The sequence below is a fragment of the Onthophagus taurus genome, chromosome 1 (genome assembly GCF_036711975.1).
Source record: "Onthophagus taurus isolate NC chromosome 1, IU_Otau_3.0, whole genome shotgun sequence".
Taxonomy (NCBI): domain Eukaryota; kingdom Metazoa; phylum Arthropoda; class Insecta; order Coleoptera; family Scarabaeidae; genus Onthophagus; species Onthophagus taurus.
Window position 1 is genome coordinate 41,424,635 of NC_091966.1, and position 16,808 is coordinate 41,441,442.

At 27.3% G+C, this 16,808-nt stretch overlaps 1 protein-coding gene across 2 annotated transcripts; it reads right to left on the bottom strand.

Moving 5' to 3' along the window:
* Positions 1–2,456: 2,456 nt before the first annotated feature.
* LOC111419466 (uncharacterized) lies at positions 2,457–3,748 on the bottom strand. 2 transcript variants are annotated; one of them, XM_023052276.2, is made up of 2 exons: positions 3,443–3,748; positions 2,457–3,349 (listed from the first exon to the last, which is right to left on the bottom strand). In XM_023052276.2, exons 1-2 carry the CDS (start codon positions 3,556–3,558, stop codon positions 2,623–2,625), a joined length of 843 nt encoding a protein of 280 aa, XP_022908044.1. In that variant the 5' UTR covers positions 3,559–3,748; the 3' UTR covers positions 2,457–2,622. The 2 variants fall into 2 exon arrangements, with proteins under 2 accessions (XP_022908044.1, XP_022908043.1); XM_023052275.2 differs by having other exon boundaries at positions 2,457–3,747.
* Positions 3,749–16,808: the final 13,060 nt, after the last annotated feature.

Sequence of the window (16,808 nt, forward strand, 5' to 3'; positions counted from 1 at the left end):
TTGAGATAATAATATTTGAACTCAACCAGAAATTATATGATTTTTCGAGGTTAACAACTTATTTCAATCATTTTTAAAAAATCGTGAAAAATCGAATTCTTAAGACATCTTAATGAAATATTAACAATTCATAAAGGAAGATGTGTACTTTCTCATAAAGAAAACCGTACTTGAATATCTCTATTCGTTTTTGAGATAATAAGTTTTGAACTTCACTAAAATTTTTGTGATTATAGGAAAATACAATTTTTTTTCAACGTTCTTAAAAAAATTATGAAAAATCGAATTCTTAAGATATCTTGATGAAATGTTAGCGAGTTATAGAGGAAGATGTGTACTTTTTCATGAACAAAACCGGAGTTGAAAATCTCAATTCGTTTTTGAGATAATAATTATTGAACACAACCAGGATTTTTGTCATTTTGCGAATACCACAATTTTTGCCTAAGGTTTATAAAAAATCGAATTCTTAAGATATCTTGATGAAATATTAACAATTTATAGAGGAAGATGTGTACTTTCTCATAAAGAAAACCGTACTTGAATATCTCTATTCATTTTTGAGATAATAAGTTTTGAACTCCACTAAAATTTTTGTGATTTTACGAAAATACAATTTTTTTTCAACGTTCTTAAAAAAATCATGAATAATCGAATTCTTAAGATATCTTGATGAAATGTTAGCGAGTTATAGAGGGAGATGTGTACTTTTTCATGAACAAAACCGGAGTTGAAAATCTCAATTCGTTTTTGAGATAATAATTATTGAACACAACCAGGATTTGTGTCATTTTGCGAATACCACAATTCTTACCTAAGGTTTATAAAAAATCGAATTCTTAAGATATCTTGATGAAATATTAACAATTTATAGAGGAAGATGTGTACTTTCTCATAAACAAAACCGTACTTGAATATCTCTATTCGTTTTTGAGATAATAAGTTTTGAACTCCACTAAAATTTTTGTGATTTTACGAAAATACAATTTTTTTTAACGTTCTTAAAAAAATCATGAAAAATCGAATTCTTAAGATATCTTGATGAAATGTTGGCAAGTTATAGAGGAAGATGTGTACTTTTTCATGAACAAAACCGGAGTTGAAAATCTCAATTCGTTTTTGAGATAATAATTATTGAACACAACCAGGATTTTTGTCATTTTGCGAATACCACAATTTTTGCCTAAGGTTTATAAAAAATCGAATTCTTAAGATATCTTGATGAAATATTAACAATTTATAGAGGAAGATGTGTACTTTCTCATAAAGAAAACTGTACTTGAATATCTGTATTCGTTTTTGAGATAATAAGTTTTGAAATCCAATACAATTTTTGTGATTTTACGAAAATACAATTTTTTTTCAACGTTCTTAAAAAAATCATGAAAAATCGAATTCTTAAGATATCTTGATGAAATGTTAGCGAGTTATAGAGGAAGATGTGTACTTTTTCATGAACAAAACCGGAGTTGAAAATCTCAATTCGTTTTTGAGATAATAATTATTTAACTCAACCAGGATTTTTGTCATTTTGCGAATAACACAATTCTTACCTAAGGTTTATAAAAATTCGAATTCTTAAGATATCTTCATGAAATATTAACAATTTATAGAGGAAGATGTGTACTTTCTCATAAAGAAAATCGTACTTGAATATCTCTATTCGTTTTCGAGATAATAAGTTTTGAACTTAACTAAAATTTTTGTGATTTTACGAAAATACAATTTTTTTTCAACGTTCTTAAAAAAATCATGAAAAATCGAATTCTTAAGATATCTTGATGAAATGATAGCGAGGTATAGAGGAAGATGTGTACTTTTTCATGAACAAAACCGGAGTTGAAAATTTCAATTCGGTTTTGAGATAATAATTATTTAACACAACCAGGATTTTTGTCATTTTGCGAAAATACAATTTTTTTCAACGTTTTTAAAAAAATCATGAAAAATCGAATTCTTAAGATATTTTGATGAAATGTTAGCGAGGTATAGAGGAAGATGTGTACTTTTTCATGAACAAAACCGGAGTTGAAAATCTCAATTCATTTTTGAGATAATAATTAATTAACACAACCAGGATTTTTGTCATTTTGCGAAAACCACAATTTTTGCCTAAGGTTTTTAAAAAATCGAATTCTTAAGACATCTTAATGAAATATTAACGATATATATAGGAAGATATGTATTTTTTCATGAACCTACTGTTCCTTGAAAATATCAAATCGTTTTTGAGATAACAATTTTTGAACTCAATCAGAATTTTTATGATTTTATTTTAAGTTTTACTAACACTTTAATTCCTGCGATGAAATCAAGTAAATCTTGTCAACCTAAATAATTTTAGCTACAATTAAAGATCAAACAGATTAATCAACACAATCTTTGAAATATTTTGATTATTTAACTAGAATTATTTATTATAAATTATAACAAATTTAATACGAAATCAAACAAAATTATAAATTTTTTACACCTCTTTATTTTTTTATTGACCACAATACATAAAACACAATGACATTGATCTTTTAAATACTTTTGGTATGGCTTCGTTTGTTACACCTTCACAATGCAAATAAATCTCACCACAGTTACTTACAATAGACATACGTGACATATTAACATTTAACAAGGAGGACAACACGGTGGACAACATGGCATGGGACAACCAGGCATAATAGGGATAACATTTCCAATTGGTAATGCGGGAGGTGGACAGGGACAAATTGGTGGTGGGCAAGGCGGTTTCGCAACTAAAGGTACACATGGACCGCCTGGTGGACATCCAGGAGCTGGTACAATCGGTGGAGAACATGGTGAAGGACCACCAGGCATCTTGACGTAAGCAGGATAGCATTGGTATTCCTCCAATCCGTTCTTCCTATGTACAAATGGTCCATCTCGGTGTACTATTGCGCATCTCCCGGGACAACAACTCGGATCTGGTAAGGTTAGGCATTCGCAAGCTCCGTGACACTCCCATCTGGGGCAATCATCTTGCAATCCATTTCTCTTAATGCAATCGCAAGACATGTACAAAATACTGGCTCGTAATTCTCTCGATTTGCATCCTTTCAAATCAATACCTTTCTGTGGTAATCGATAACACACCATCATTTGCGGTGGGTTACATGGTACACAAGGTTGTGGTTCTGGATTTGGGTTGCAAACTGGTACACATGGCGGGGGCGTCGGAGTACAAATCGGTAAACAAGGGGGTACACACGGTGGAGGTCCAGGAGGTGGGTAAATCATCGGTACAGGTTCCATTTTTCCGGGTGGTGGGCAGCACGGCGAACCAGGTGGTGGACAATCTCCAGACGGTCCGCATGGTGGTGGGCAACCAGGAGGACTGCAAACAGGAAGGCAAGCTTTGGGTAAAGGATCGTATATTTCAATTACTGGTCCCTCGTGACCGGGATTATGAGGGGCTGGTGGTACGCACGGTGGACACGGTATACATGGAGTACAACATTTGTCATCGATGTTATTCACCAAGTCCTTCAGTTGTCCAAGGAGCGATTTCCGCCTCTCACATTTTTCGGGACAAACGAACGCCATATTTCTTCTTTTACTAAAATCTTTTTTCCAACACTACGCCCAAAACGGGCAATTTTAACAAAACCAAAAACCGGTTAAAATGAACTATTGTTAGACTACATCAATTTTGAAAAAGGTTTCGAAAAAGATTTTGAAATTTTTTCTACAACTTCATCGCAACATGTCTAAATTGATAACTATTGATTTTCATAAATCGAATTTTGTTTTTGTTCCACGGTTACTAATCTTGGATATTACGATTAAAATGAAAATTTCGTAAAAGTTTAGCCTACCAACAGAAATTGCAGAATTTGCAATAACACGCTCACCTTCACTTACGCCGACCGCTATCTCATTACAAAACAATTATGCCGAAACGATTGCAGAAACGTCGGGGCTCGACTCCTCATAAACTCCGATATTTCGACACACAAAGTGCTGAGCTGCAGCAATTAGAATTACGACTGCGGTACATCGTTTACTATCGCTAAAGTTGCGTTAGATTTGCTGCCTACGGCGGACCACGTTGCTTCGAGATCGCTATCACGAAAGAGATTGTAAAATCTTCCTTAAAAAAATTAAATGAGAACTCTTGATGCAATATAAAAATGATCCAACTTCTAAATATATCTTATAAACTACCTACTTGAAGCTTGTTGTTTTATTACAATACTATTTATACATACATACTGATTACATTGCAAAGATTACAAAGATGATATCATAACTGTAAACCGTACCGTTCTCGGTCTACTATACTATAGTATAAATAATAACCCGATAATTTCGCGTCACGACACGGAAACATTAAGGCGGAATGAGGGCCCATAACGAAGTTGCAGTACATATAATTCACTTCGCGTCTACTATGTCTCCAAACGTTGACAATTACGGGGTCTCCGTGTAATTGCGTTTCGCGATAACGAGAAAATGTGTACCAAACGTCCGGGTTTCTACGAAGATTTCTCAACAAGAAAGAACAAAAAAATAACTATTCAAAATCGTCTCTTTGTAGTGCAATTTTACAGTTGTAAAGTATATCACCTCAAATGACACGCTATCTATATTCCACAGACTTTAAAATCGTCTTAAAAGGAAATGTAACTTGGCAAAGTTGACAAAGATTGATGAAATATTAGCAATTTATAGAGGAAAATGTGCATTTTATCATGAACCAACCCTATCTTTAAAATCTAAATTCGTTTTTGAGATAATAATTTTTAAACTCAACTAGAATCTTTTAGAAAAAATAATAATAATAATAATAAAAATGCAATTGATATGATTTTTCAAAATTTTGTATTATTTTGTTTTATAAATTTGACAATTTCTCCTTTAATGATATTTTCCTGAAAATTTCAATAATATTATTTTATAGTTTTTATATGATATCATGAATTAGAATCTTTAAGCTTCAATTTAACACATACATATCATATTATGATTCTTAAAAATACAGTTAATATGATTTTTTGAAAATTTCGTCCTATTTTTGATTTATAAATTTGAGAATTTCTTCTTTAATAATGTTTTCCCGGAAATTTCAATAATATTGTCTTATATTTTTTATATCATATCATAAACTAAAAACTTTAAACTTCAAATTAATATTAAATATACATGTCATATTAAAATTTTTAAAAATTCGGTCGATATAATTTTTTGAAAATTTCTTATTTATTATGATTTATAAATTTGCCAATTTCTTTTTTCCTAGAAATTTCAATAATACTACCATATAGTTTTTATATCATATCATAAAATAGAATTTTTAAGCTGTAATTTAATATAAACATCACATCATAATTCTTAAAACTACAGTCGTTATGATTTTTTGAAAATTTCGTATTACTTTAGATTTATAAATTTGACAATGTCTTCTTTAATAATCTTTTCCCGGAAATTTCAATAACATTATCTCATAGTTTTTATATCATATCATAAACTAGAATATTTAGGGTTCAATTTAACATATATATCATATTATGATTCTTAAAAATACAGTCGATATGATTTTTTGAAGATTTCATATTTATTATGATCTATAAATTTGTCAATTTCCTTTTTCCTAAAAATTTCAATAATATTACCATATAGTTTTTATATCACATCATGAACTAGAAACTTTAAGCTACAATTTAACATACATATCATATCATGATTCTTAACAATACGGTTGATATGATGTTTTGAAAATTTTGTTATATTTCTATTTATAAATTTGACAATTTCTCCTTAAATAACTTTTCCCTAGAAATTTTAATCATATTATCATATAATTTTTATATTATATCATGAACTAGAAACTTTAAGCTACAATTTAACATACATATCATATCATGATTCTTAACAATACGGTTTTGATATGATGTTTTAAAATTTTGTTATATTTCTATTTATAAATTTGACAATTTCTCCTTAAATAACTTTCCCTAGAAATTTTAATAATATTATCATATAATTTTTATATCATATAAACTAGAATCTTTAAGCTGTAATTTAATATAAACATCACATCATAATTCTTAAAACTACAGTCGTTATGATTTTTTGAAAATTTCGTATTTATAAATTTGACAATGTCTTCTTTAATAATCTTTTCCCGGAAATTTCAATAACATTATCTTATAGTTTTTATATCACATCATAAACTAGAATGTTTAGGCTTCACTTTAACATATATATCATATTATGATTCTTAAAAATACAGTCGATATGATTTTTTGAAGATTTCATATTAATTATGATTTATAAATTTGCCAATTTCCTTTTTCCTAGAAATTTCAATAATATTACCATATAATTTTTATATCATATCATAAAATACAACCTTTAAGCTGCATTTTAATATTTATATCACAAAATAATTCTTAAAACTACAGTTGTTATGATTTTTTGAAAATTTCGTATTATTTTTGATTTATAAATTTGACAATGTCTTCTTTAATAATCTTTTCCCGGAAATTTCAATAATATTATCTTATAGTTTTTATATCATATCATAAACTAGAATATTTAGGCTTCACTTTAACATATATATCATATTATGATTCTTAAAAATACAGTCGATATGATTTTTTTGAAGATTTCATATTAATTATGATTTATAAATTTGCCAATTTCCTTTTTCCTAGAAATGTCAATAATATTACCATATAATTTTTATATCATATCATAAAATACAATCTTTAAGCTGCATTTTAATATTTATATCACAAAATAATTCTTAAAACTACAGTCGTTATGAATTTTTGAAAATTACGTATTATTTTTGATTTTTAAATTTGACAATGTCTTCTTTAATAATCTTTTCCCGGAAATTTCAATCATATTATCTTATAGTTTTTATATCATATCATAAACTACAATTATTAAGCTACAATTTAGCATACATATCATATCATGATTCTTAAAAATACAGTTAATATGATTTTTTGAAAACTTCGTATTATTTTTGATTTATGAATTTGACAATATCTCCTTTAACAACTTTTCCCTGGAAATTTTAATAATATTATCATATAGTTTTTACATCATATCATAAACTAAAATCTTGAAGCTACAATTTAACACACATATCATATAATTATTCTTAAAAATACGGTTGATATGATGTTGTGAAAATTTTGTGTTATTTCTATTTATAAATTTAACAATTTCTCCTTAAAAAACTTATTTCTAGAAATTTTAATAATATTATCATATAATTTTTATATCATATCATGAACTAGAAACTTTAAGCTACAATTTAACATACATATCATATCATGATTCTTAACAATACGGTTGATATGATTCTTTGAAAATTTCGTATTATTTTTGATTTATAAATTTGATAATTTCTCCTTGAACAACTTTTCCATGGAAATTTTAATAATATTATCATATAGTTTCTGTATCATAACATAAGCTAAAATCATTAAGCTATAATTTAACATATATATTATATCATGATTCTTAACAATACGGTTGATATGATGTTGTGAAAATTTTGTGTTATTTCTATTTATAAATTTGACAATTTCTCCTTAAAAAACTTTTTTCTAGAAATTTTAATAATATTATCATATAATTTTTATATCATATCATGAACTAGAAACTTTAAGCTACAATTTAACATACATATCATATCATGATTCTTAACAATACGGTTGATATGATGTTTTGAAAGTTTTGTGTTATTTCTATTTATAAATTTGACAGTTTCTGCTTAAATAACTTTTCCCTAGAAATTTTAATAATATTATCATATAATTTTTATATCATATCATGAACTAGAAACGTAAAGCTATAATTTAAAATACATATCATATCATGATTCTTAACAATACGGTTGATATGATGTTGTGAAAATTTTGTGTTATTTCTATTTATAAATTTGACAATTTCTCCTTAAAAAACTTTTTTCTAGAAATTTTAATAATATTATCATATAATTTTTATATCATATCATGAACTAGAAACTTTAAGCTACAATTTAACATACATATCATATCATGATTCTTAACAATACGGTTGATATGATGTTTTGAAAATTTTGTGTTATTTCTATTTATAAATTTGACAGTTTCTGCTTAAATAACTTTTCCCTAGAAATTTTAATAATATTATCATATAATTTTTATATCATATCATGAACTAGAAATGTAAAGCTATAATTTAACATACATATCATATCATGATTCTTAACAATACGGTTGATATGATGTTGTGAAAATTTTGTGTTATTTCTATTTATAAATTTGACAATTTCTCCTTAAAAAACTTATTTCTAGAAATTTTAATAATATTATCATATAATTTTTATATCATATCATGAACTGGAAACTTTAAGCTACAATTTAACATACATATCACATCATGATTCTTAACAATACGGTTGATATGATGTTTTGAAAATTTTGTGTTATTTCTATTTATAAATTTGACAGTTTCTGCTTAAATAACCTTTCCCTAGAAATTTTAATAATATTATCATATAATTTTTATATCATATCATGAACTAGAAACGTAAAGCTATAATTTAACATACATATCATATCATGATTCTTAACAATACGGTTGATATGATGTTGTGAAAATTTTGTGTTATTTCTATTTATAAATTTGACAATTTCTCCTTAAAAAACTTTTTTCTAGAAATTTTAATAATATTATCATATAATTTTTATATCATATCATGAACTAGAAACTTTAAGCTACAATTTAACATACATATCATATCATGATTCTTAACAATACGGTTGATATGATGTTGTGAAAATTTTGTGTTATTTCTATTTATAAATTTGACAATTTCTCCTTAAAAAACTTTTTTCTAGAAATTTTAATAATATTATCATATAATTTTTATATCATATCATGAACTAGAAACTTTAAGCTATAATTTAACATACATATCATATCATGATTCTTAACAATACGGTTGATATGATGTTTTAAAAATTTTGTGTTATTTCTATTTATAAATTTGACAATTTCTCCTTAAATAACTTTTCCCTAGAAATTTTAATAATATTATCATATAATTTTTATATCATATCATGAACTAGAAACTTTAAACTATAATTTAACATACATATCATATCATGATTCTTAAAAATACAGTAGATATAAGTTAATAAAGTTAAATTTCGTATTATTTTTGATTTATTAAAGTGAATGTATGCGCAGCAACAAGATGGAATTTCGACACAGGTGAAAAGTAGCAATAATAATAGTAATAATCGATTATAATATATCTAATAAAAGTGAACGGGTTCCACCGAACCAATCGCGATCCATCAACTGTCGATTATACAAAACGTTGCTATCTAATGATAGTTTGGGCGTTTGATTAGTATAATTATGACGGATTGAGTGGAGCATTCCGAGTTCTAGGTTAAGGCGAAACTGGGCGCAGTCTTAGGTCATAAATGTTTCGCATCGTCCGGGCGAAAGCCGCATGATTGATATATAGATCACCTGTCCGGTCCTCGAATAATTAATAGATTTCGCGGCATCCGGACTGGAACCGGTGGTAATAAGGGTAATTATCTGATAAGGGTAGGCGGATGTGTCCCTAGTTGATTTTCAACCGATGTTACCTCTTCATTTCTCTTTTAAATGTATCGATACCCATCAATTTACTTGTTTACATTATATTTAAAATAAATAAAAGATTATCTTTTTTTTTTAAAAACGATGACAAGAGTGAAATTGTTGGTGCACAAATCCTGATCGTGTTGTATAAGTTATAAGACCTCCTGTGTTCGGTATAAATAAACCGCAATCTCCTGCATCAATCGACCAAGTGGACACAGACCAATCAATAACATGGCAGGCGACATTCTTGAAGAGGAAGAGGGTACACCAGCAGCAGTAGGATAAGATAATTATCTAGTCCTGCAGCATCGACGATCTTCGTTCACAAACGTGCGCCCGTTTCGTTCTTCATTAGACAATAAATCACATGCCAACAATCAATTAGATCGCGAACCGTTTCGCCGGGCGTTCTTCTTCTTCTTCTTCCTCCCTTTGCGGACCATTGCGGTTTCCTCTTCAGCTTGTCGCAACCGCTATAAACAAGTCTTGCTACGCCCGTCTATTGTACCCGTTCGGCGCGTTGATTGATAACAGCTGTCAAAACGATAATGGATCGCGATTAAATGCACTGTCCGAGTTAATAATTGATGCGTTTGAACGGACCGAGCGTGAACGAAATACTAATGGATCACAAGAAGAATTGCAACAAAAAGAAATTTTTGTAGTGTTAATCATGACGATAAAATGATTCAGAAAGATATAAATATAACGATCGTTAAGGGCTAAATTGCAACCCTTTGACAAAACGCATTAACCAAGCGTTCGTATTAAGTTGTTAGTCTGAAATTATGTGAACCAGCCGGGTAATAAAGGCAACAAATCGCCTTCTTAATAACCAGGCGGTGTCCTCGCGTCGGAAAAGGTCTTTGTGTATCTGCCAAGAAACTGTCGACGACATCTTTCCACCTTTTGAAGTCGACCAACCGAATTTACAGTTAAATTTAAACGTAAGGTCAAAATAAATTTTCTTTTTGGCAATTTCGCTCCGATAATAGTTAATCGTGTACACGGAGTTCATTAGCATAGTACAAGCCGGCTCCATTGGCAGATTGCTCCTTAATTAATTTACCAGGAGATAAGATTGCAACACAATAGGTGTAGCTGTCGTCTCGGTTGATTTAGTACCTCCTGCTAACTAAAACTCTTCGTTTTGTCGTATCTCTTATAATTGACACCGAACCGCTTTGCGCGAACAATGGAGGTGGACAATAGATTTAAATGCCAAACGTAGGTTTTACAAGAAACTTTGAAAATTGAAAGTGAACGTAAGACAGTGACATTTTTACGCCGATCCGAGTAGTAAATTTAATTTCAGAAAATAATGTTTGATAAATGTGTATGTGTAAATTTAATTAATGTTAATATTTCTTGGGAAAAGTGGCTCGAAGCGTTAGAATTACAGTATTTTGCTGGCGCCGACGCGCTTTTGCAGCATGTTAACGGGGGCGATTAATTATCGGGTCACTTCGGGCGTGTTAATTTCACGAGGTCATCAATTTTAATTAATAACGAGCGCGCGTCCACCGCCGGGCATTATCTAGGTCTGCAATATCACTGGCCACTTGTAATGTAATACAACTCGGAATACGTTTAAAACCGTTCCCACGTCTTTTTATTGCGTCAAAACCAACTTATTATTCCATATCTCATGGGAATACTCAACCAGAACGATTCCATTTCGACTTCCTCGTACTATTTCTATATCAATTCAATTGGAGTAAAATCAAAATATGTAAATTTTTAAACATTTCTCAATGAAAAGCGTTCTTGCATCCTTGAAGCAACTTCATTGTAATCTTAGCTAGGATTTGTAACAACCCATTAAAGGAGGAGAACTTCGTCTTTAACTGAGATTCATGATCTTAAAATCAGAATTAATGGCTGTTTCTAGTATCCAATGGATACTAGATAAATTGGCGGAAAAGCTATTACATGGCGATATTCTTCGTTTAATTCTGTCAAAATTGTTGATTTTGGTTACTAATCTGGAAAATTAAAAATGATGGAGTAAAATATTTTAGATAAAAATTACTTAAAATGAAATAAAGAAATGTAATTCATAATCAAATACAGCTCAAATATTGTTATATTCTAGATAGAAAGTGAAAATCACCCAAAGAGTAAAATATTTTGCATAGAAATTGTTTATAATGAAACAAAGAAACATAATTCATAAACATATCTTGTTCGAATATTATTATACTCTAGTTAGAAAGTGAAAATCCCCAAAATGTTAAAATTGATGATTTTTGCTACTAATCCTGATTGTATCTCGAAAATTAAGAAGTATGGAATAATATGTTCTTCATAAAAATTATTTATAATGAAGTAAAAAAGCATGATTCATAATCAGATCTAGCTCAACTGTTATTATCTTCTAGTGAGAAAGAGAAAATCCCCAAAACATCAAAATTGTTGGTTTTTGTTATTATTCCTGATGATATTTCAAAAATTCAAAATGATGGAGTAAAATATTTTACATAAAAATTGTTTATAATGAAACAAAGAAACATAATTTATCACCAACTTTAGCTCAAATATTATTATATTCTAGTGAGAAAGTGAAAATCCCCAAAATATCAAAATTGTTGGTTTTTGTTATTATTCCTGATGATATTTCAAAAATTCAAGGTGATAGAGTAAAATATTTTACATAGAAATTGTTTATAATGAAACAAAGAAACATAATTTATCACCAGTTCTAGCTCAAATATTATTATATTCTAAATAAAAGGTGAAAATCCCCAAAACATCAAAATTGTTGATTTTTGTTACTATTCCTTATCATATTTCAAAAATTCAAAATGATAGAGTAAAATATTTTACATAAAAATTGTTTATAATGAAACAAAGAAACATAATTTATCACCAGCTCTAGCTCAAATATTATTATATTCTAGTTAGAAAGTGAAAATCCCCAAAACATCAAAATTGTTGGTTTTTGTTATTATTCCTGATGATATTTCAAAAATTCAAAATGATAGAGTAAAATATTTTACATAAAAATTGTTTATAATGAAACAAAGAAACATAATTTATCACCAGCTTTATCTCAAATATTATTATATTTTAGTTAGAAAGTGAAAATCCCCAAAACATCAAAATTGTTGGTTTTTGTTACTATTCCCGATAATATTTCAAAAATTCAAAATGATAGAGTAAAATATTTTACATAGAAATTGTTTATAATGAAACAAAGAAACATAATTTATCAACAGAATTATCCCAAATATTATTATATTCTAGTTAGAAAGTGAAAATTCCCAAAACATCAAAATTGTTGGTTTTTGTTATTATTCCTGATGATATTTAAAAAATTCAAAATGATAGAATAAAATATTTTACATAAAAATTGTTTATAATGAAACAAAGAAACATAATTTATCACCAGCTCTAGCTCAAATATTATTATATTCTAGTTAGAAAGTAAAAATCCCCAAAACATCAAAATTGTTGGTTTTTGTTACTATTCCTGATGATATTTTGAAAAATTCAAGATGATAGAGTAAAATATTTTACATAAAAATTGTTTATAATGAAACAAAGAAACATAATTTATCACCAGCTTTATCTCAAATATTATTATATTTTAGTTAGAAAGTGAAAATCCCCAAAACATCAAAATTGTTGGTTTTTGTTATTATTCCTGATGATATTTCAAAAATTCAAAATGATAGAGTAAAATATTTTACATAAAAATTGTTTATAATGAAACAAAGAAACATAATTTATCACCAGCTCTAGCTCAAATATTATTATATTCTAGTTAGAAAGTGAAAATCCCCAAAACATCAAAATTGTTGGTTTTTGTTATTATTCCTGATGATATTTAAAAAATTCAAAATGATAGAGTAAAATATTTTACATAAAAATTGTTTATAATGAAACAAAGAAACATAATTTATCACCAGCTTTATCTCAAATATTATTATATTTTAGTTAGAAAGTGAAAATCCCCAAAACATCAAAATTGTTGGTTTTTGTTATTATTCCTGATGATATTTCAAAAATTCAAAATGATAGAGTAAAATATTTTACATAAAAATTGTTTATAATGAAACAAAGAAACATAATTTATCACCAGTTCTAGCTCAAATATTATTATATTCTAAATAAAAGGTGAAAATCCCCAAAACATTAAAATTGTTGATTTTTGTTGCTATTCCTTATCATATTTCAAAAATTCAAAATTATAGAGTAAAATATTTTACATAGAAATTGTTTATAATGAAACAAAGAAACATAATTTATCACCAACTTTAGCTCAAATATTATTATATTCTAGTTAGAAAGTGAAAATCCCCAAAACATCAAAATTGTTGGTTTTTGTTATTATTCCTGATGATATTTCAAAAATTCAAAATGATAGAGTAAAATATTTTACATAGAAATTGTTTATAATGAAACAAAGAAAGATAATTCATAACCATATCTTGTTCGAATATTATTATACTCTAGTTAGAAAGTGAAAATCCCCAAAATGTTAAAATTGATGATTTTTGCTACTAATCCTGATTGTATCTCGAAAATTAAGAAGTATGGAATAACATGTTCTGCATAGAAATTATTTATAATGAAGTAAAAAAGCATGATTCATAATCAGATCTAGCTCAACTGTTATTATTTTCTAGTGAGAAAGTGAAAATCCCCAAAACATCAAAATTGTTGGTTTTTGTTACTATTCCTGATGATATTTCAAAAATTTAAGATGATAGAGTAAAATGTTTTACATAGAAATTGTTTATAATGAAACAAAGAAACATAATTTATCACCAGCTCTAGCTCAGATATTATTATATTCTAATTAGAAAGTCAAAATCCCCAAAACATCAAAATTGTTGGCTTTTGTTACTATTCCTGATGATATTTCAAAAATTCAAGATGATAGAGTAAATATTTTATATAGAAATTGTTTATAATGAAACAAAGAAACATAATTCATAACCAGAATTGTCTCAAATACTATTATATTCTAGTTAGAAAATGGAAATTCCCAAAATATCAAAATTGTTGGTTTTTGTTACTAATCCTGATCATATTTCAAAAATTCAAGATGATAGAGTAAAATATTTTCCGTAGGAATTGTTTATAATGAAATAAAGAAACATAATTTATCACCTGCTTTAGCTCAAATATTATTATATTCTAGTTAGAAAGTGAAAATCCCCAAAACATCAAAATTGTTGGTTTTTGTTATTATTCCTGATGATATTTCAAAAATTCAAAATGATAGAGTAAAATATTTTACATAGAAATTGTTTATAATGAAACAAAGAAACATAATTTATCACCAGCTATAGTTCAAATATTATTATATTCTAGTTAGAAAGTGAAAATACCCAAAACATCAAAATTGTTGGTTTTTGTTACTATTCCCGATAATATTTCAAAAATTCAAAATGATAGAGTAAAATATTTTACATAGAAATTGTTTATAATGAAACAAAGAAACATAATTTATCAACAGAATTATCCCAAATATTATTATATTCTAGTTAGAAAGTGAAAATTCCCAAAACATCAAAATTGTTGGTTTTTGTTATTATTCCTGATGATATTTAAAAAATTCAAAATGATAGAATAAAATATTTTACATAAAAATTGTTTATAATGAAACAAAGAAACATAATTTATCACCAGCTCTAGCTCAAATATTATTATATTCTAGTTAGAAAGTAAAAATCCCCAAAACATCAAAATTGTTGGTTTTTGTTACTATTCCTGATGATATTTTGAAAAATTCAAGATGATAGAGTAAAATATTTTACATAGAAATTGTTTATAATGAAACAAAGAAACATAATTTATCACCAGCTCTAGCTCAAATATTATTATATTCTAGTTAGAAAGTGAAAATCCCCAAAATATCAAAATTGTTAATTTTGGTTGTTACACGTGGTTATATCTCGAAAATTAAGAATGATGGAGTAAAATATTTTGCATAGAAATTGTTTATAATGAAACAAAGAAAGATAATTCATAACCATATCTTGTTCGAATATTATTATATTTTAGTTAGAAAGTGGAAATTCCCAAAACATCAAAATTGATGGTTTTTGTTACAACTCCTAATCATATCTCGAAAATTAAAAATGATGGAGTAAACTGTTTTACATAGAAATTGTTCATAATGAAACAAAGAAATATAATTCATAAACAGAATTGGTTGAAATATTATTATATTCTAGTTATAAAGTAAAAATACTTAAAATGCCGAAATTGTTGGTTTTTGTAGATTTTGTAATAAAAAGGCAGTCATAAAGAAAAATTCAAGGTAATGGAGAAATATATTTTTAACATAAATTGTTTATAATGATCCATAAATATATAATTCATAACCAGATTTAATTCAAATATTAATATATTCTAGATAGAAAGTAAAAATCTCTAAAATATCAAAATTGTTAACTTTGGTTACTAATCCTGATCATATTTCAAATATTAAAAATGAAAGAGGAAAATATTTTACATAAAAATTGTTCATAATGAAACAAAGAAACGTAATTCATAACCAGAATTGGCTCAAATATTATTATATTCTAGTTAGAAAGTAAAAATACTTAAAATGCCAAAATTGTTAATTTTTGTAGATTTTGTTATAAAAAGGCAATCATAAAGAAAAATTCAAGCCAATGTCTAATTGGCTTGAATTAACTTGGTCATCATATAATATATTTTTTGCTTTGTGAAGATAGTCAATTATTAATAACAGTACTAGTGTAAAACTAGAACTAACAAATTCTAGGGGCGTAACCACGCCCCCGCGGAGAGGGGGGGGGCGAGGGTTTGGGTTTTGAACCACTATTAATGAAGATAAAAGAAGTATAAAAAGGCTAACTATAACTATAACTATAACAGGCAGTGATGCGTAAAGTAAATACCATTATACATTTTTACAGAAAATTTTTAGAGTTACTGTTTTCTCTCGAATTGTGGATATAGTCGTTTAGCAACTTGAATCCCGATTTGCTGAATTATCGGAAGTGTGCAAACTTTTTTCATTTCTTCATCCTCAAATACTAAGACTCGTTACTACCATCTGTTGGTTAAGCTATCTAAGAGATTATTATCACGGTTACGGCTATTTTACGCGCTCTGATTGGCTAGTAGATGGGTTTATCTATAAGATAAATTTAACTAAAAGATGGTAGTAATAGACCTAAGTCATTAAAGCGACACACAAATTA